Source organism: Bombina bombina, chromosome 3 (genome assembly GCF_027579735.1).
Source record: "Bombina bombina isolate aBomBom1 chromosome 3, aBomBom1.pri, whole genome shotgun sequence".
Classification (NCBI taxonomy): domain Eukaryota; kingdom Metazoa; phylum Chordata; class Amphibia; order Anura; family Bombinatoridae; genus Bombina; species Bombina bombina.
The window spans coordinates 1,208,895,505-1,208,916,542 of record NC_069501.1 but is presented as its reverse complement, the minus strand read 5'-3'; the positions used below and the strand labels follow the sequence as shown (position 1 = coordinate 1,208,916,542).

General features: G+C 42.5%; 1 protein-coding gene across 1 annotated transcript in view; it reads right to left on the bottom strand.

The window, feature by feature from the left end:
• The window catches only part of CCDC90B (coiled-coil domain containing 90B), a 228,197-nt gene that overhangs the window by 127,178 nt on the left and 79,981 nt on the right, over positions 1-21,038 (bottom strand). Inside the window, exon 4 of the mRNA XM_053708664.1 lies at positions 2,902-3,003. Coding sequence (XP_053564639.1) covers positions 2,902-3,003 — 102 coding nt within the window. The remainder of the gene's footprint in view (positions 1-2,901; positions 3,004-21,038) is intronic.

Here is a 21,038-nt window from a genome sequence, read left to right as displayed (position 1 = left end):
AACGATCTTACCAGAATCCATGCTGTGGAACAGAAACACCGCCTCTCAAATGTGGCAGTCTTGTAGCATCGCTCCTGACATGGACTTGAGTGAGAAAAATAGGCAGGCAGTGAAACTCGTCAACACTGATTGCTTAGGAGCTGTTAGCAGGCAGTCTGGATGGGTTCGCAGAAAGACTCTTCCTGCATCTCCAGACTTTCGTCAATGCTCTCACTGAGAGGCTGACAAGACTACTTAAAACTCCAGTCCCAAATCGAAGGGCAGATACCCTTCCTAAAGAATTACTCTGAAATCTTCTGACACTTCTCTGCCATCCTTCTGTGACGAAAGGCAAAGAATGACTGGGGAATGGGGGAAGTGGAAGAGGTATTTAAACCTTTGGCTGGGGTGTCTTTGCCTCCTCCTGGTGGCCAGGTTCAGTATTTTCTCCTTATATTAAGAAGGAAATACTTACCTTTATCTTCTGTAAAGCCGGATCGGCGATCCCCCCGTCCGATTCTTTCTTCTGTACTTACACAGCAATGATGAAACCGGCTTTTCAATCACAGCGTGGCCTCACGAGATGGACGCTCTTGGGGGGAAGCAATGATTGGAGGAAGCCGGTTTCGTAATTTGTGGTGTATGTACAGAGGGCCTGCGGGCAGGGGATTGCCGATCCGGCTTTGCAGAAGATAAAGGCAAGTATTTTTCAAAATATGCTGCAATGTAAACTTTCATGAAAGTGCCCCTGTTTTTAATAGTATTTTTAAAAACAGGGCACTGATTCATGAAAGTTTACATTTACTTTAATGACTATAAGATAAAGTTAGTTGAAATCAATAAAATATATCTAGTTTGATGTTAATTAAAGCAATAGTAAATACCTTGAGATTTGTATATAAAATATTTAGTTATGCATACTGAAATAAGTTTGTGATATATTTTCATAATTTATTTTGCACCATTTTCATGTAATTTAGCTCTGAAAGTTGAGCAATTTCTGATTTTCAGAACTTCCACCCTGCTGACTTCTCAAGGCTAATCCTGCTACACATCTGTCCCTAATTGGCTTTATAGGACAACAACTGCAAAACAATGCACTCTATATTAACATTATAACCAGGGCAGGTTATAATGGCTCCTTCAAATAGGGCAAGTGGTAAGTGAAGTTTGGCTATTGAAAAATAATTGCAGTAAAAAGGATGCTTTAAAAACGTTAAGACTTGGCAGAAATGTCTTGAAATTACAGGTGTTTATTATCCCTTTAAACTGCTGTATTCATCTACTCAATCGCTGAATACATAAGTATGCAGGATGCTAAGCTTCTTTACTCGAAGAGTATAGACCGCCCGTGTAGATCCTAAGGTACTAGTATTCTCTTTACTTGATAAGCCTGGATGATGCATCTAACTATAGGAATATTTGCTAAAAAGTCTTATTTTCCCCAGTCCTCAGTATGGGACACAATATAATTTATGGGCCAACAACATAACTTGGAGATCAAAAACACACAAATACAGACCAATGGTTTGTTATGGAACCATTTTTAAACTCAAGATACTCAAAATTCGGAAAACTTGTTAAAGCCAATAACGCCATGAAATTCATAGAAATTCCTATCCAAAGGCTCGAAAAAAGAAGACATCAAAGCATTAAAAAAAGGGAACTAGAATATGTATTATTTTCCCTAAATCTAATAAGCTAAACATGTTGAAAACACCTACACTCATATAGCTTTCATATATCAGTGTTCTCCACAGACGGGTGGCATTATGAAGTAGTCAGGTAATATTTGTAATATTATAAACATTTTATTTATAAATGTTACTAACAGGGACATAAACCCCCAATTTTTTCTTCCATGATTCAGATAGAGCATTGGTTTTCAAACCTGACCTCAGGTCTCCCCAACAGGTCAGGTTTTCAGGATTACCTTAGGCGAGAGCAGGTAAAATAACCATGTTTACTAATCAGCTGATTATTTCACCTGTGATCTAGTTCAGATATCCTCAAAATCTGGCCTGTTAGAGAGGCCCGGGGGCAGGGGGCAGGTACTACAAAAAACTCACCAGGACATCCCACCCCCCTCACAATTAATATTGTTTTATATATATATATATTTGAGTACGGGGGTGAAACCCAGAAACGTCACATGGACACATGAATTAAAAGATAATATTTATTTAAATCCGGAGAGTGCCTTGTGATTTCTGGACACACACACATATATATATATATTTCTAAACAGTGTATGGTATAAATTCAGATGTAGAGAGGTTGTATCACATGTATTTCTTTCATTTTATGTTAAAATATTACGTATCTTAGCTACCCCCTTTTTCTAAGAGATGAAATATTAAACCTCTATAGCTGTGTGTGCTTTCTCAGTACTTTGCGTCTTTTTTTTTTTTTAACATTTCTAAAGAGTTGCTGAAAACAGTAATAATGGACGTCAAAATAAATCCCTGACTGCTTTATTTTCATTCTGATTCACTGATACAATTTTGTCTGGATCTGTGATAGGCATTAAGATATTATACTTTTGCTACTATATGCAGAATTTTTAAATCAATCATTTTTACAGTAGTTATGAGTGCTTAGAAAAAAAAATTATAACTCCATGAGTACTGGCTACTAAAAAAGGTTGATAAATATTTTCATGTATGTATTTTCATTACATATTTTTTTATAGTGCCATGATTTTTCATTTTTGCTATATACAAAGGGGCCCATTCTGATCAGAAATTTCTTTCTTTTCTAATTGACTGGAACACTACTGCCCCCGATGCATGGTATAAGGTGTGTTAAGATGCCGAAAAAGAAAAATGATGCGACAAATAGGATCTGAAACCCCAGAGAACATTCTGAAGAACTGAAATTGGGACTGGAAGTCATTCAAAAGGTTTTTCATAATGATAATACCTCATTTTCTGCTCTCAGAGTTGCAAATTCACTCTTTTCCAAAATCACCATGTCTTTCCGAATTGAGTCCAAGTGTGCCATGATCTGCTGCAAGGTAATTTCCTAAGAAATGTTAAAAAAAAAATAATGTATTAATTAACTGAACATAAAGTTATCTTATTTTCAACTCACAGCTTCTCTAGGGGTGCTGGAAATTTTTAACTTATAAAATATAAATTGCAGAAAAACCTATTTACAAAAAAAAGCTAAAATAATTAATTACATTTTATTTAATAATTTAACTTGTATGGGAAATTGAAGGCTGACCATTAACAAGTACCCTTGTCTCTCTTAACTGCCTAATTGTAACACCCAGATTTCTCCTTTTTGTTGGTCTGTATGTGTACGTAGAATTTCTTAAATAAGGTGACCAGATTTTTAATATGAAATCCAGTGACTTTTTTTTTATTGGCAAATGATAATAAAAACCTATAATTTATTTGTGATTGAGAGAGAGAAGAGAGAGAGAAGAGAGAGAGAGAGAAGAGAAGAGAGAGAGAAGAGAGAGAAGAGAGAGAAGAGAAGAGAGAGAGAAGAGAAGAGAGAGAGAAGAGAAGAGAAGAGAAGAGAGAGAGAAGAGAAGAGAAGAGAGAAGAGAAGAGAGAGAGAAGAGAAGAGAGAGAGAAGAGAGAGAGAAGAGAGAAGAGAAGAGAGAGAAGAGAGAGAAGAGAAGATAGAGAGAAGAGAGAGAAGAGAAGAGAGAGAGAAGAGAAGAGGAGAGAGAAGAGAGAAGAGAAGAGAGAGAGAAGAGAGAGAAGAGAGAGAGAAGAGAGAGAGAGAAGAGAGAGAGAGAAGAGAGAGAAGAGAAGAGAGAGAGAGAGAGAGAGAGAGAGAGAGAGAGAGAGAGAGAGAGAGAGAGAGAGAGAGAGAGAGAGAGAAGAGAGAAGAGAGAAGAGAGAGAGAGAGAGAGAGAGAGAGAGAGAGAGAGAGAGAGAGAGAGAGAGAGAGAGAGAGAGAGAGAGAGAGAGAGAGAGAGAGAGAGAGAGAGAGAGAGAGAGAGAGAGAGAGATAAAACCAGAGGGGGAAACAGAGAGAGAGAGAGATAAAACCAGAGGGGGAAACAGAGAGAGAGAGTGAGACAGAGGGGGAGACAGAGAGAGTGAGAGGGGGAGACAGAGAGAGTGAGACAGAGGGGGAAACAGAGAGAAAGCCAGAGGGGGAAACAGAGCCAGAGGGGGAGACAGAGACAGAGGGGGAGGCAGAGACAGAGGGGGAGGCAGAGAGAGAGAGAGATAAAACCAGAGGGGGAAACAGAGAGAGAGAGAGATACAGAGGGGGAGACAGAGAGAGTGAGACAGAGGGGGAGACAGAGAGAGTGAGACAGAGGGGGAGACAGAAAGAGAGACAGAGGGGGAGACAGAAAGAGAGACAGAGGGGGAAACAGAGACAGAGGGGGAGGCAGAGAGAGAGAGAAAACCAGAGGGCAAGACAGAGAGAGAGAGAGAGAGAGAGAGAAAGCCAGAGGGCAAGACAGAGAGAGAGAGAGAGAGAGAGAGAGATAGAGAGAGAGACACAGAGGGAGGAGACAGAAAGAGAGACAGAGATAAAACCAGAGGGGGAGACAGATACAGAAGGGGGGACAGAGAGAGTGAGACAGAGGGGGAAACAGAGAGAAAGCCAGAGGGGGAAACAGAGAGAAAGCCAGAGGGGGAAACAGAGAGAAAGCCAGAGGGGGAAACAGAGAGAAAGCCAGAGGGGGAGACAGAGAGAGAGAGATACAGAGGGGGAGACAGAGGGGGAGGCAGAGAGAGACAGAGAGAAAGCAAGAGGGCGAGACAGAGAGAGAGGGGGAGACACAGAGAGAGAGAGATACAGAAGGGGAGACAGAGATAAAACCAGAGGGGGAGACAGAGAGAGATACAAAGGGGGAGACAGAGAGAGTGAGACAGAGGGGGAGAAAAAAAAAGAGACAGGGGGAAAACAGAGAGAAAGCCAGAGGGTGAGACACAGAGAGAGAGAGATACAGAGGGGGAGACAGAGAGATACAGAGGGCGAGACAGAGAGAGGGGGAGACAGACAGAGAGAGAGACAGAGGGGGAGGACAGAGAGAGACAGAGGTGGAGGACAGAGAGAGACAGAGGGGGAGGACAGAGAGAGACAGAGGGGGGGCAGAGAGAGATAGAGAAATAGAGGGGGAGACAGAGAGAAAGCCAGAGGGGGGAGACAGAGAGACAGAGGGAGAGACAGAGAGAGAGATAGAGAGAGAGAGACAGAGTTGGAGACAGAGAGAGACAGAGAGGGAGACAGAGAGAGACAGAGAGGGAGGACAGAGAGAGACAGAGGAGAAGGACAGAGAGAGAGACAGAGGAGGAGGACAGAGAGAGGCAGAGGAGGACAGAGAGAGGAAGAGGAGGACAGAGAGAGGCAGAGGAGGAGGACAGAGAGAGGCAGAGGAGGAGGACAGAGAGAGGCAGAGGAGGAGGACAAAGAGAGACAGGAGGATGACAAAGAGAGACAGAGGAGGACAGAGAGAGACAGAGGAGGAGGACAGAGAGAGACAGAGGAGGAGGACAGAGAGAGACAGAGGAGGAGGACAGAGAGAGACAGAGGAGGAGGACAAAGAGAGACAGGCGGATGACAAAGAGAGACAGAGGAGGACAGAGAGAGACAGAGGAGGAGGACAGAGAGAGACAGAGGAGGAGGACAGAGAGAGACAGAGGGGGGGGACAGAGAGAGACAGAGGGGGGGGGGAGAGGCAGAGGGGGGGCAGAGAGAGATAGAGAAATAGAGGGGGAGACAGAGAGAAAGCCAGAGGGGGGAGACAGAGGGAGAGACAGAGAGAGACAGAGAGGGAGACAGAGAGAGAGGACAAGGACAGAGAGAGACAGAGGAGGAGGACAGAGAGAGACAGAGGAGGAGGACAGAGAGAGGCAGAGGAGGAGGACAGAGAGAGGCAGAGGAGGAGGACATAGAGAGGAAGAGGAGGAGGACAGAGAGAGGCAGAGGAGGAGGACAGAGAGAGGCAGAGGAGGAGGACAGAGAGAGGCAGAGGAGGAGGACAGAGAGAGGCAGAGGAGGAGGACAGAGAGAGGCAGAGGAGGAGGACAGAGAGAGGCGGAGGAGGAGGACAGAGAGAGGCAGAGGAGGAGGACAGAGAGAGGCAGAGGAGGAGGACAGAGAGAGACAGAGGAGGAGGACAAAGAGAGACAGGAGGATGACAAAGAGAGACAGAGGAGGACAGAGAAAGACAGAGGAGGAGGACAGAGAGAGACAGAGGAGGAGGACAGAGAGAGACAGAGGAGGAGGACAGAGACAGACAGAGGGGAGGACAGAGACAGACAGAGGGGAGGACAGAGAGAGACTGGGGAGAGGGAGAGAGAGAGACTGGGGAGAGGGAGAGAGAGAGACTGGGGAGAGGGAGAGAGAGAGACTGGGGAGAGGGAGAGAGAGACCACTGAAAGAGGGGAGAGAGACCACTTAATGGGGGGGAGAGAGACCACTGAAATAGGGGGAAGAGCACTGAAATAGGGGAAGAGAACACTTAAAGAAGGGGAGAAACACCAATGTAAGGGAGGAGACAGCACTGAAAGGAGTAGAGATCCATAGGGTCAGTTTCCTTGTCTCTCTCCCCTATATCCCTGCCAGTCTCGCAGACAGCCCCTGCCCCAGCTACAAATTATATGTTCTCTATGAGTAGAGCCCTAACCCTGTCTGTCACACAACACCCAGCTCACCCTCCTCCCTACCATCAGGAGAACTGCCCATCCAGCATCCCTTTTGGGGGAATATCCATAAATGTGGTAAGTGCTGCTCCGGGAGCCCCCATACTTCTTGGTATCTTTTATTGAAGAGTAAAACTAGGATGGCTCATAAGAGCTCAGGAGTAACTGTGCATCTGTATGAGACTGTGTTCTTAACCCCTTAAGGACCGGGCATTTCAGACAAAAACTTCCCCAAAAGACAAGAGCATTTTTAGCATTTTTGCCATTACTACATTTAAACAGAAATAGAGCCTTTTTTTATATTTACCTATCAAAACTAACTTTTTTATTTTTGGTAGACAACTCAAAGTATTGATCTAAGCCCATTTTAGTATATTTCATGCTACCATTTCCCCTCTAAATGTGATCAAATAAAAACATTTTTTTTTTACTTTTTCACAATTTTAGGTTTCTCACTGAAATAATTTACAAACAGCTTGTGTAATTATGGCACAAATGGTTGTAAATGCTTCCCTGGGATCCCCTTTGATCAGAAATAGCAGACATATATGCTTTGGCGTTGCTTTTTGGTAACTAGAAGGTTGCTAAATGCCGCTGCGCACCACACAGTATTATTCCCAGCAGTGAAGGGGTTAATTAGGTAGTGTGTAGGGTTAATTTTAGCTTTAGTGTAGAGATCAGACTCCCACCTGACACATCCTACCCCCTTGTCCCTCCCTGACCCCCTCAAACAGCTATATTCCCTCCCACACCTTACAATTGTCACCTCCATCTTAACTACTGGCAGAAAGTCTGCCAGTATAAAATAAAAGCCTTTTTTCATTTATTTGTTTAATTTTTTTTTTTTTTTAAATATATTTGCTGCAGTGTAGATTCCCGACTAAACCCCAACCTCCCTGATCCCCCCCAAAAAGCTCTCTAACCCTCCCCCCTCTACCTATTTGCAACAATCTTAGGTGTTGGCAGTTGTCTGCAAAATTGGCAATTTTTTAAAAAAAAAAGTCAATTTTTTTTCTGTAGTGTAGCTGCCCCCCCCTTAATACACTACCCCCCTCCCAGATCCCTTTCTGTTAAACAGATCCCACATGGGATCCCCCTAATTGCCCCTACTCCTTCCTTCCCCCTGAATGACGCAGTTTTTTTTTAATATTCCCTGTAGCGTGGCCGAGCGGTCCCACCCACTCTCGCCCTCCTCCAGCAATGGGCCGCCCACCCGCCTCCCTCCTTACACTCCCACCCACCAATGATCAGCACCACCGCTTTCCGATGCAGAGGGGGCATGCAGAAATAGAGCAACCTCGCTATTTTGAGCGAGATCGCGGTAGAGAGGAGCCCAGGACTGCAGCAACGTACAGGGTACGTTGCTGGTCCTTAAGGGCATAACGACCAGCGTCGTACAAGGTACGGCGATGGCCATTAAGGGTTAACCTACAAATTTGGGAATGTGTACAGTACTAAAAGTAAAATTTTACTTGCAGTACTGTACAAATTCCCTAATTCGTAGGTTAAGAAATCCCATGACAGGCCAAACAAATTGTTTACTGACATTCAATGATATTGAAAAGAACAGAAGCTATAGTACTTCATACATTTGTTATTTTACTGTAAAATAACCACATGTAGTACTTTAGCTTCTATTCTTCTCAATGTTATGTGAAAAGTCTCTGCACAAAGTGGAATCTATTACTATAAGTACCTAACTAAAGCATTTCTCATTTTACCATTCTTATTTTGATTAGCATTGTTTCCAGCATTCTTCAGAGCTACATAAAAGCTTTACTTCCTAGTTATGAACAATGAAACAACTTTGCAATATATTTTCATTATTTATTTTGCCCCCTTTCTCATGTAATTTAGCACTGAAAGTTGATCAATTTCTAATTATCACGACATGGAATGCACCGTGCTTACTTCTCAAGGCTAATCCTGCTACATATCAGTCCCCAATTGGCTTTAGTGGATAACAGCTGCAAAACTCCTAATACTAACTTTATGACAGTGGCTAGCCTTGTTGTCTGAGAAACAAAGCCCAGATTGGCTTTTATATTTTACTTTTGTTATCTAATTTGCTTTTTTCTTTTGGTATACTTTGAAAAGCATACCAAGGTAGGCTCAGGAGAAGCAATTACTTTGAGCAAGCTGCTTGGAGCTAGCTGCTGATTGGTGGCTGCAAATATATGCCTCTTGTTATTGGCCCATTTAATATGTTCAGTAGCGCCCAGTAGTGCATTGCTGCATATCCTTCAACAAATTTAATCGTAAATTTAAGCTGTTGCGTTCATATGTGTGTTTCTCCAGTGTATCATTGCCAGTGCCTCACCAGTCTCTGAACTCACCGCACGTCACTGGTGTGCATGTGTCTTTAGTACTCTATGGCAGCAATATTTTGCAACATTATTTGTAGCTTTTTTATACAATGTTGCAAAACATTGCTGCCATAGAATACTAGACACATGCACACTCCTGAGCTCTTATGAGCCAACCTGGCTTTACTCTTCAATAAAAGACACCAAAAGAACAAAGCAAATTTGATAATGTAGCTTCTTGTCAAACCAAACCATCACAAAAATATGAAGATTTCTGGGAAATTGTTTTGAATCATGTACAATGCAAATTTGTAAGACTTATTCATTCAAAAGCATAATCGAAATGTTGATATGTTAAAAAACAAACCGGTTATATTTAGTCTGTTTGTCTAACCCAGTGGACTTTTTTTGCCTTTTGAAGCCTAATATTGATTTGATTGGCATTCGTGGACGTCTTCTTAGTCAATGTAAAAAACATAATTTATGCTTACCTGATAAATTCCTTTCTTCTGTTGTGTGATCAGTCCACGGGTCATCATTACTTCTGGGATATAACTCCTCCCCAACAGGAAATGCAAGAGGATTCACCCAGCAGAGCTGCATATAGCTCCTCCCCTCTACGTCAGTCCCAGTCATTCGACCAAGAATCAACGAGAAAGGAGTAACCAAGGGTGAAGTGGTGACTGGAGTATAATTTAAAAGATATTTACCTGCCTTAAAAACAGGGCGGGCCGTGGACTGATCACACAACAGAAGAAAGGAATTTATCAGGTAAGCATAAATTATGTTTTCTTCTGTTATGTGTGATCAGTCCACGGGTCATCATTACTTCTGGGATACCAATACCAAAGCAAAAGTACACGGATGACGGGAGGGATAGGCAGGCTCATTATACAGAAGGAACCACTGCCTGAAGAACCTTTCTCCCAAAAATAGCCTCCGAAGAAGCAAAAGTGTCAAATTTGTAAAATTTGGAAAAAGTATGAAGCGAAGACCAAGTTGCAGCCTTGCAAATCTGTTCAACAGAGGCCTCATTCTTAAAGGCCCAAGTGGAAGCCACAGCTCTAGTGGAATGAGCTGTAATTCTTTCAGGAGGCTGCTGTCCAGCAGTCTCATAGGCTAAACGTATTATGCTACGAAGCCAAAAAGAGAGAGAGGTAGCAGAAGCTTTTTGACCTCTCCTCTGTCCAGAATAAACGACAAACAGGGAAGAAGTTTGGCGAAAATCTTTAGTTGCCTGCAAGTAGAACTTGAGGGCACGAACTACATCCAGATTGTGTAGAAGACGTTCCTTCTTTGAAGAAGGATTTGGGCACAAGGATGGAACAACAATCTCTTGATTGATGTTCCTGTTAGTGACTACCTTAGGTAAGAACCCAGGTTTAGTACGCAGAACTACCTTGTCTGAGTGAAAAATCAGATAAGGAGAATCACAATGTAAGGCTGATAACTCAGAGACTCTTCGAGCCGAGGAAATAGCCATTAAAAACAGAACTTTCCAAGATAACAATTTTATATCAATGGAATGAAGGGGTTCAAACGGAACACCCTGTAAAACGTTAAGAACTAAATTTAAACTCCATGGCGGAGCAACAGCTTTAAACACAGGCTTGATCCTAGCTAAAGCCTGACAAAAAGCCTGGACGTCTGGATTTTCTGACAGACGCCTGTGTAACAAGATGGACAGAGCTGAAATCTGTCCCTTTAATGAACTAGCTGATAAACCCTTTTCTAAACCTTCTTGTAGAAAAGACAATATCCTAGCGATCCTAACCTTACTCCAGGAGTAACCTTTGGATTCGCACCAGTATAGGTATTTACGCCATATTTTATGGTAAATCCTTCTGGTAACAGGCTTCCTAGCCTGTATCAGGGTATCAACAACCGACTCAGAAAAACCACGTTTTGATAAAATCAAGCGTTCAATTTCCAAGCAGTCAGTTTCAGAGAAGTTAGATTTTGATGTTTGAACGGACCCTGTATCAGAAGGTCCTGTCTTAGAGGTAGAGACCAAGGCGGACAGGATGACATGTCCACTAGATCTGCATACCAAGTCCTGCGTGGCCATGCAGGCGCTATTAGAATCACTGATGCTCTTTCCTGTTTGATTTTGGCAATCAATCGAGGAAGCAGCGGAAAGGGTGGAAACACATAGGCCATCCCGAAGTTCCAAGGTGCTGTCAAAGCATCTATCAGAACCGCTCCCGGATCCCTGGATCTGGACCCGTAGCGAGGAAGTTTGGCGTTCTGGCGAGACGCCATGAGATCTATCTCTGGTTTGCCCCAACTTCGAAGTATTTGGGCAAAGACCTCCGGATGAAGTTCCCACTCCCCCGGATGAAAAGTCTGGCGACTCAAGAAATCCGCCTCCCAGTTCTCCACTCCCGGGATGTGGATTGCTGACAGGTGGCAAGAGTGAGACTCTGCCCAGCGAATTATCTTTGATACTTCCATCATTGCTAGGGAGCTTCTTGTCCCTCCTTGATGGTTGATGTAAGCTACAGTCGTGATGTTGTCCGACTGAAACCTGATGAACCCCCGAGTTGTTAATTGGGGCCAAGCCAGAAGGGCATTGAGAACTGCTCTCAATTCCAGAGTTTATTGGAAGGAGACTCTCCTCCTGATTCCATAGTCCCTGAGCCTTCAGAGAATTCCAGACAGCGCCCCAACCTAGTAGGCTGGCGTCTGTTGTTACAATTGTCCAGTCTGGCCTGCTGAATGGCATCCCCCTGGACAGGTGTGGCCGATAAAGCCACCATAGAAGAGAATTTCTGGTCTCTTGATTCAGATTCAGAGTAGGGGACAAATCTGAGTAATCCCCATTCCACTGACTTAGCATGCACAATTGCAGCGGTCTGAGGTGTAGGCGTGCAAAAGGTACTATGTCCATTGCCGCTACCATTAAGCCGATCACCTCCATGCATTGAGCTACTGACGGGTGTTGAATGGAATGAAGGACACGGCATGCATCTTGAAGCTTTGTTAACCTGTCTTCTGTCAGGTAAATCTTCATTTCTACAGAATCTATAAGAGTCCCCAAGAATGGAACTCTTGTGAGAGGAAAAAGAGAACTCTTCTTTTCGTTCACTTTCCATCCATGCGACCTTAGAAATGCCAGAACTAGCTCTGTATGAGACTTGGCAGTTTGAAAGCTTGAAGCTTGTATTAGAATGTCGTCTAGGTATGGAGCTACCGAAATCCCTCGCGGTCTTAGTACCGCCAGAAGGGCACCCAGAACCTTTGTGAAGATTCTTGGAGCCGTAGCCAATCCGAATGGAAGAGCTACAAACTGGTAGTGCCTGTCTAAGAAGGCAAACCTTAGATACCGGTGATGATCCTTGTGGATCGGTATGTGAAGGTAAGCATCTTTTAAATCCACTGTGGTCATGTACTGACCCTTTTGGATCATGGGTAAGATTGTCCGAATAGTTTCCATTTTGAACGATGGAACTCTTAGGAATTTGTTTAGAATCTTTAAATCTAAGATTGGCCTGAAAGTTCCCTCTTTTTTGGGAACCACAAACAGGTTTGAGTAGAACCCTTGTCCTTGTTCCGACCGCGGAACCGGATGGATCACTCCCATTAATAACAGATCTTGTACACAGCGTAGAAACGCTTCTTTCTTTATCTGGTTTGTTGACAACCTTGACAGATGAAATCTCCCTCTTGGGGGAGATAATTTGAAGTCTAGAAGGTATCCCTGAGATATGATCTCTAGTGCCCAGGGATCCTGAACATCTCTTGCCCAGGCCTGGGCGAAGAGAGAAAGTCTGCCCCCCACTAGATCCGGTCCCGGATCGGGGGCTTTCGGTTCATGCTGTCTTTGGGGCAGCAGCAGGTTTCCTGGCCTGCTTGCTCTTGTTCCAGGACTGGTTAGGCTTCCAGCCTTGCCTGTAACGAGCAACAGCTCCTTCCTGTTTTGGTGCAGTGGAGGTTGATGCTGCTCCTGTTTTGAAATTCCGAAAGGGACGAAAATTAGACTGTCTAGCCTTAGCTTTGGCTTTGTCTTGAGGTAGGGCGTGGCCCTTACCTCCTGTAATGTCAGCGATAATTTCTTTCAAACCGGGCCCAAATAAAGACTGCCCCTTGAAAGGTATATTAAGTAATTTGGACTTAGAAGTAACATCAGCTGACCAGGATTTTAGCCACAGCGCCCTACGTGCCTGTATGGCGAATCCTGAGTTCTTAGCCGTAAGTTTGGTTAAATGTACTACGGCCTCCGAAATGAATGAATTAGCTAGTTTAAGGACTCTAAGCCTGTCCGTAATGTCGTCTAGCGTAGATGAACTAAGGTTCTCTTCCAGAGACTCAATCCAAAATGCTGCCGCAGCCGTAATCGGCGCGATACATGCAAGGGGTTGCAATATAAAACCTTGTTGAACAAACATTTTCTTAAGGTAACCCTCTAATTTTTTATCCATTGGATCTGAAAAAGCACAGCTATCCTCCACCGGGATAGTGGTACGCTTAGCTAAAGTAGAAACTGCTCCCTCCACCTTAGGGACCGTTTGCCATAAGTCCCGAGTGGTGGCGTCTATTGGAAACATCTTTCTAAATATTGGAGGGGGTGAGAACGGCACACCGGGTCTATCCCACTCCTTAGTAACAATTTCAGTTAGTCTCTTAGGTATAGGAAAAACGTCAGTACTCGCCGGTACCGCAAAGTATTTATCCAACCTACACAGTTTCTCTGGTATTGCAACGGTGTTACAATCATTGAGAGCTGCTAAGACCTCCCCTAGTAATACACGGAGGATCTCCAATTTAAATTTAAAATTTGAAATATCTGAATCCAATCTGTTTGGATCAGAACCGTCACCCACAGAATGAAGCTCTCCGTCCTCATGCTCTGCAAGCTGTGACGCAGTATCAGACATGGCCCTAGTATTGTCAGCGCACTCTGTTCTCACCCCAGAGTGATCACGCTTGCCTCTTAGTTCTGGTAATTTAGACAAAACTTCAGTCATAACAGTAGCCATATCTTGTAATGTTAACTGTAATGGCCGCCCAGATGTACTAGGCGCCATAATATCACGCACCTCCCGGGCGGGAGATGCAGGTACTGCCGCGTGAGGCGAGTTAGTCGGCATAACTCTCCCCTCGCTGTTTGGTGAAATTTGTTCACATTGTACAGATTGACTTTTATTTAAAGTAGCATCAATACAGTTAGTACATAAATTTCTATTGGGCTCCACCTTGGCATTGGAACAAATGACACAGATATCTTCCTCTGAGTCAGACATGTTTAACACACTAGCAATAAATTTGCAACTTGGTTATAATCTTTTTTAGCAAAAACGTACTGTGCCTCAAAGAGGTACTAAACGATTAAATGACAGTTGAATAATGAACTGAAAAACAGTTATAGCATCAAACTTTAAAACAACACAACTTTTAGCAAAGGTTTGTTCCCATTAGTAAAATAACAATAATTAAATTTTACATAAAAATTACAAAGCAACGTTTTTATTCACAGTCAATATAAAATTCTCACAGCTCTGCTGAGAGAATCTACCTCCCTCCAAAGAAGTTTGAAGACCCCTGAGATCTGTCAGAGATGAACCGGATCATGCAGGAAATATAAGAGTAGCTGACTGGAAATTTTTGATGCGTAGCAAAGAGCGCCAAAAACGGCCCCTCCCTCTCACACACAGCAGTGAAGAGAAACGAAACTGTCACAATTAAAAGCAAACAAACTGCCAAGTGGAAAATAATGCCCAAATATTTATTCACTCAGTACCTCAGCAATGTAAACGATTCTACATTCCAGCAAAAACGTTTAACATGATAAATACTTAATAAAAGGATTAGTGACTTTTAACAGAGTAGTTCCGGTGAAATACCATCCCCAGAATACTGAAGTGTATACATACATGTCATTATAACGGTATGGCAGGATTTTCTCATCAATTCCATTCAGAAAATAAAAACTGCTACATACCTCAATGCAGATTCATCTGCCCGCTGTCCCCTGATCTGAAGCCTTTACCTCCCTCAGATGGCCGAGAACAGCAATATGATCTTAACTACTCCGGTTAAAATCATAGTAAAAAACTCTGGCAAATTCTTCCTCAAACTCTGCCAGAGAAGTAATAACACGCTCCGGTGCTATTGTAAAATAACAAACTTTTGATTGAAGTCATAAAAACTAAGTATAATCACCATAGTCCTCTCACACATCCTATCTAGTCGTTGGGTGCAAGAGAATGACTGGGACTGACGTAGAGGGGAGGAGCTATATGCAGCTCTGCTGGGTGAATCCTCTTGCATTTCCTGTTGGGGAGGAGTTATATCCCAGAAGTAATGATGACCCGTGGACTGATCACATAACAGAAGAAATAGAAAACTATACAGATCACACTACTTAAAAGGGCATAAATATGTATAGGATGCTGGTGATACTGTATAGCACCAGAATTACATTTCAGGAAATAATTCTAAAAATATAATAATAAAAACTTATTTTGTCTATCTATCTATCTATCTCCTTATTAATGATTTATTACAGCCAGGTACAACCTAAGGCTCCGGGTTGGGGGTTACCATTTTACCTGGGCCCTAAAAGTGTAAGATGTTTACCTCAATATTCTATTAAGATAAAAGCCCTGTGCATTGTGCCCAACACGATTGTCTGGGGTTGTTGTTTCCCTTGTTCAGAGGAGAACTGCTTGGTATTTTGGGGCTGGTGTGACCTTAGAACAGGATCAGACTGATATACTTCAGGAAAGTTTTCCTCTGAAAAGCACACTGGTCTAAGAGGCTTAATTTTGCCAGCCGGGTGGTAATAGAAAGTAGAAAGGTATATTATAACCTTTTTTATGCTATCGAAAGCACATTGAAAATGTTTAATGTTAGTTCATTTTAGCTTAAAGGGACGTGAAACCCAAAATTCCGACAGATTTAGACAGAGTATAACATTTTAAACAACTATCCAATTTACTTATATTATCGATTTGCTTCATTTGCTTCATTCTCTTGGTATCCTTTGTTGAAGGAGATGCATTGCACTACTGGGAGGTAGCTGAACACATTGGTAATCCAATGACAAGAGGCATATATGTGCAACCTCCGATCAGCAGCTAGATCCTAGGTCCGAGCCAACCTAGGTATGATTTTCAACAAAGGATACGATTAGAACAACGTAAATTAGCTAATAGAAGTAAATTGGAAAGTTGTTTAAAATTGCATGCTGTATCTGAATAATTAAATAAACATTTTGGGTTTCATGTCCCTTTAAGTCACTAGCTCAAGCTATCTCCTAGTAGTGCATTGCTGCTCTAAAGCTGGCTTTAACTATGTGTTTTACCCTCTTTGCTGTTGTAAAACACAGATTATATGCAAGCAATTGGTTTCATGTCTTTAATATTGAATACAATTTTAGACTTTTGCTCAGTAAAATCAATCTGGGTGGTACTGGGGAAAAAGGAAATTTATGCTTGAAAAACAAAAAGAAGTGGTGCTACGGGATAAACTTAAAAGTCCAAAATTACTTTATTGGTTTGTACCACAGCATGGAACAAATAAAACAAACACTTGCAAGTGCAAATTAAGAGCTTGACGCGTTTCGTCTTACGCCGTCATCAGAAGCTTTAATTCTATAATCCTCCATCTATCCTTATAAAGGCTCTACTTCTTACTGATTCGTTAACAGATGTATTACATCACCAGATGATTAACACAGTAATTAACCTCTTACAAACTGTTCTTCCATGTTCAAAAACCTCCTATACTAGTGTGTTCATTACCAGAAAGTCTAAATGCTTATGTTGATACATATGAACTTATGTGCTTTATATCAATTTTAAGTTTATACTGTATCCATTTTATTTGTATTTTTGCTTAGGTATAAGCTTGGATAACATACTTTATTTGTTGAGCATATCTACATATGTACTTAAGTGTTATATATCTCTATTAAGTTTATACTATATTCATTACATTTGCTTTCTTACTTAAATAAGCTTGGGTAACATACTTTGTTTATTCTCTCCTAAACTTTTGCTTTACGCTATATAAACCACCAGTTAATAGGAATGGTCTTAATTTTGTATTCTTTATATACAAAAACTCTTTACCTCCATACATTAATTAGATCTGCTTCAGTGTTGAAACCTAATGGAAGGCGAGTTTGCATGGAAAATATCCAAAATGCCTCTCTTTTGGATAATAGCAAGTCAATATTTCCACCTCTCTCTTTAGGGCACACTTTTTCTATCACTTGCCACCTGAAGGTCTTTACATTTTCGTTGTGATATGTTATAAAGTGTGCTGCTAGTGCAGAACACGGGGTTGCGGTAGAGATGTCATTTAAACGCTCTCTAATGCACTCTCTCACCTCCCTGGTGGTCATGCCCACGTATTGCATCTTAGATTCTGTGCATTGTACCATGTAAATAACATATTTGGATCTACAGTTTGTACAACTTGTGGCCTCATAAACACGCTGTGTTGTGCAAGATTGAAATCGTTTAGATACAACTGTATGCCCACATGCTTTGCAATTAGGGTTGTGACATTTAAAGTGTCCTTTGCATGTTAACCAACTACTTTGTCCTACTTTCTTCTGGTTGACTACACTAGGAGATAGATAATTATCAAGAGTGCGGTTCCGTTTAGACACAAAACAACAGCCTTTCTTGACAGTTTCGTATAAAACATTATCTCCTTTGAGAATTGGAAAATGTTTTTCCACTATTTTTACAATTCTGCCGTACTGGTTGCTATATTTTGTTATAAAGGTGGGCATATCTTTATTGCGTTCCCTCTAGGTTATCAAGCTCCCTTCTATCTAAACCTTCCGATTGAACTATAGCTTTATCTATTACTTCACTCTTGTAACCCCTCTCCAAAAAGCGTTGTTTTAATTTGAGACACTCTGCTCTATATGCACTATCTTCTGAGCAGTTTCTCCTCAGTCTGATGCATTCCCCTTTAATTATCCCAAACCCAGTGTATTTGGGATGTAGGCTCCTGGCATGGAGGATAGCATTTGACTGTAGTGGCTTGCGATACAATTCACTCTTAATTCCCTTCTTCTCTATATCACCTTTCAAAACCACATCCAAAAATGGGATTTCATCCACTGCTACTGTATATGTAAATTTTAAGCCAACATCGTTGGCATTAAGGTATTGGATGAATCCTTCTACCTCCATCACTGAACCTCGCCAGATGAAAATCAAATCATCTATAAAGCGATGATAGAAAAGGATGTGGTCTTTGTAAGGGTTACCATCTCCATAAACGTGGAACAGCTCCCACCAACCCATAAATAGGTTGGCATAGGAGGGGGCAAACTTGGCCCCCATAGCTGTTCCACGCTTCTGGAGATAGTAACCCCCATCAAACCGAAAATAATTGTGATTCAACAGAAATTGTGTCACTCTAATGACGCAGTCCTTTAAAGGTTCGTCATAGTTAGTAAATTTGTCTAGAAAGAATCTAACTGCCGTTAATCCTTTATTGTGTGGGATGCAGGAATACAATCCTACTGCATCCACAGTTATCCATAGATAACCATCTTGCCACACTTCATTTTCCACTAGTCTCAAGAGATGCTTGGTATCTCTCAGATAGCTGGGGATAAGTTTAAACAGTGGCTGAAGAAATGAGTCTATCCAAGAGGAAAGGTTCTCAAAAGGAGAACCTATTCCAGAGCCTATTGGCCTTCCCTGCACTTTTTCCAGGGACTTGTGCACTTTTGGAAGATGATGAAAGATTGGTATTACTGGCTCTGTTACAAAAAGATATTCTAATGTAGAGTCATCTATGATGCCTTCTTCTCTAGCATCATCCAATATATCGTACACAAGTCCCTGGAAAAACAAAATTTATGCTTACCTGATAAATTCATTTCTCCTGTAGTGTGGTCAGTCCACGGGTCATCATTACTTCTGGGATATTATCTCCTCCCCTACAGGAAGTGCAAGAGGATTCACCCAGCAGAGCTGCTATATAGCTCCTCCCCTCTACGTCACCTCCAGTCATTCGACCAAAGGACCAACGAGAAAGGAGAAGCCCAAGGGTGTAGTGGTGACTGGAGTATAATCCAAAAAAATTTTTTAGCCTGCCATAAAAAACAGGGCGGGCCGTGGACTGACCACACTACAGGAGAAATGAATTTATCAGGTAAGCATAAATTTTGTTTTCTCCTGTTAAGTGTGGTCAGTCCACGGGTCATCATTACTTCTGGGATACCAATACCAAAGCAAAAGTACACGGATGACGGGAGGGACAGGCAGGCTCTTTATACGGAGGGAACCACTGCCTGAAGAACCTTTCTCCCAAAAACAGCCTCCGAAGAAGCAAAAGTGTCAAATTTGTAAAATTTGGAAAAAGTATGAAGAGAAGACCAAGTTGCAGCCTTGCAAATCTGTTCAACAGAAGCCTCATTCTTAAAGGCCCAAGTGGAAGCCACAGCTCTAGTAGAATGAGCTGTAATTCTTTCAGGAGGCTGCTGTCCAGCAGTCTCATAGGCTAATCGTATTATGCTACGAAGCCAAAAAGAGAGAGAGGTAGCCGAAGCTTTTTGACCTCTCCTCTGACCAGAATAAACGACAAACAGGGAAGACGTTTGACGAAAATCCTTAGTTGCCTGTAGATAAAATTTCAGGGCACGGACTACATCTAGATTGTGTAGCAGACGTTCCTTCTTCGAGGAAGGATTAGGACACAAAGATGGAACAACAATCTCTTGATTGATATTCCTGTTAGTGACCACCTTAGGTAGGAACCCAGGTTTAGTACGCAGAACTACCTTGTCTGAATGAAAAATCAGATAAGGAGAATCACAATGTAAGGCAGATAACTCAGAAACTCTTCGAGCCGAGGAAATAGCCATTAAAAACAGAACTTTCCAAGATAACAACTTGATATCAATGGAATGAAGGGGTTCAAACGGAACACCCTGTAAAACATTAAGAACTAAGTTCAAACTCCATGGCGGAGCAACAGTTTTAAACACAGGCTTGATCCTAGCTAAAGCCTGACAAAAAGCTTGAACGTCCGGAACTTCTGACAGACGTTTGTGTAAAAGAATGGACAGAGCTGAAATCTGTCCCTTTAAAGAACTAGCGGATAACCCCTTTTCTAAACCTTCTTGTAGAAAAGACAATATCCTTGGAATCCTAACCTTACTCCATGAGTAACTCTTGGATTCGCACCAATATAAGTATTTACGCCATATTTTATGGTAAATCCTTCTGGTAACAGGCTTCCTAGCCTGTATTAAGGTATCAATAACTGGCTCAGAAAAACCACGTTTTGATAAAATCAAGCGTTCAATTTCCAAGCAGTCAGCTTCAGAGAAGTTAGATTTTGATGTTTGAATGGACCCTGGATCAGAAGGTCCTGTTTCAGAGGTAGAGACCAAGGCGGACAGGATGACATGTCCACTAGATCTGCATACCAAGTCCTGCGTGGCCATGCAGGTGCTATTAGAATCACTGATGCTCTCTCCTGTTTGATTCTGGCAATCAATCGAGGAAGCATCGGGAAGGGTGGAAACACATAAGCCATCCCGAAGGTCCAAGGTGCTGTCAAAGCATCTATCAGAACCGCTCCCGGATCCCTGGATCTGGACCCGTAGCGAGGAAGCTTGGCGTTCTGACGAGACGCCATGAGATCTATCTCTGGTTTGCCCCAACGTCGAAGTATCTGGGCAAAGACCTCCGGATGAAGTTCCCACTCCCCCGGATGAAAAGTCTGACGACTTAAGAAATCCGCCTCCCAGTTCTCCACTCCCGGGATGTGGATTGCAGACAGGTGGCAAGAGTGAGACTCTGCTCACCGAATTATCTTAGATACTTCGATCATTGCTAGGGAGCTTCTTGTCCCTCCCTGATGGTTGATGTAAGCTACAGTCGTGATGTTGTCCGACTGAAACCTGATGAACCCCCGAGTTGTTAACTGGGGCCAAGCCAGAAGGGCATTGAGAACTGCTCTCAATTCCAGAATGTTTATTGGAAGGAGACTCTCCTCCTGATTCCATAGTCCCTGAGCCTTCAGAGAATTCCAGACAGCACCCCAACCTAGTAGGCTGGCGTCTGTTGTTACAATTGTCCAGTTTGGCCTGCTGAATGGCATCCCCCTGGACAGGTGTGGCCGATAAAGCCACCATAGAAGAGAATTT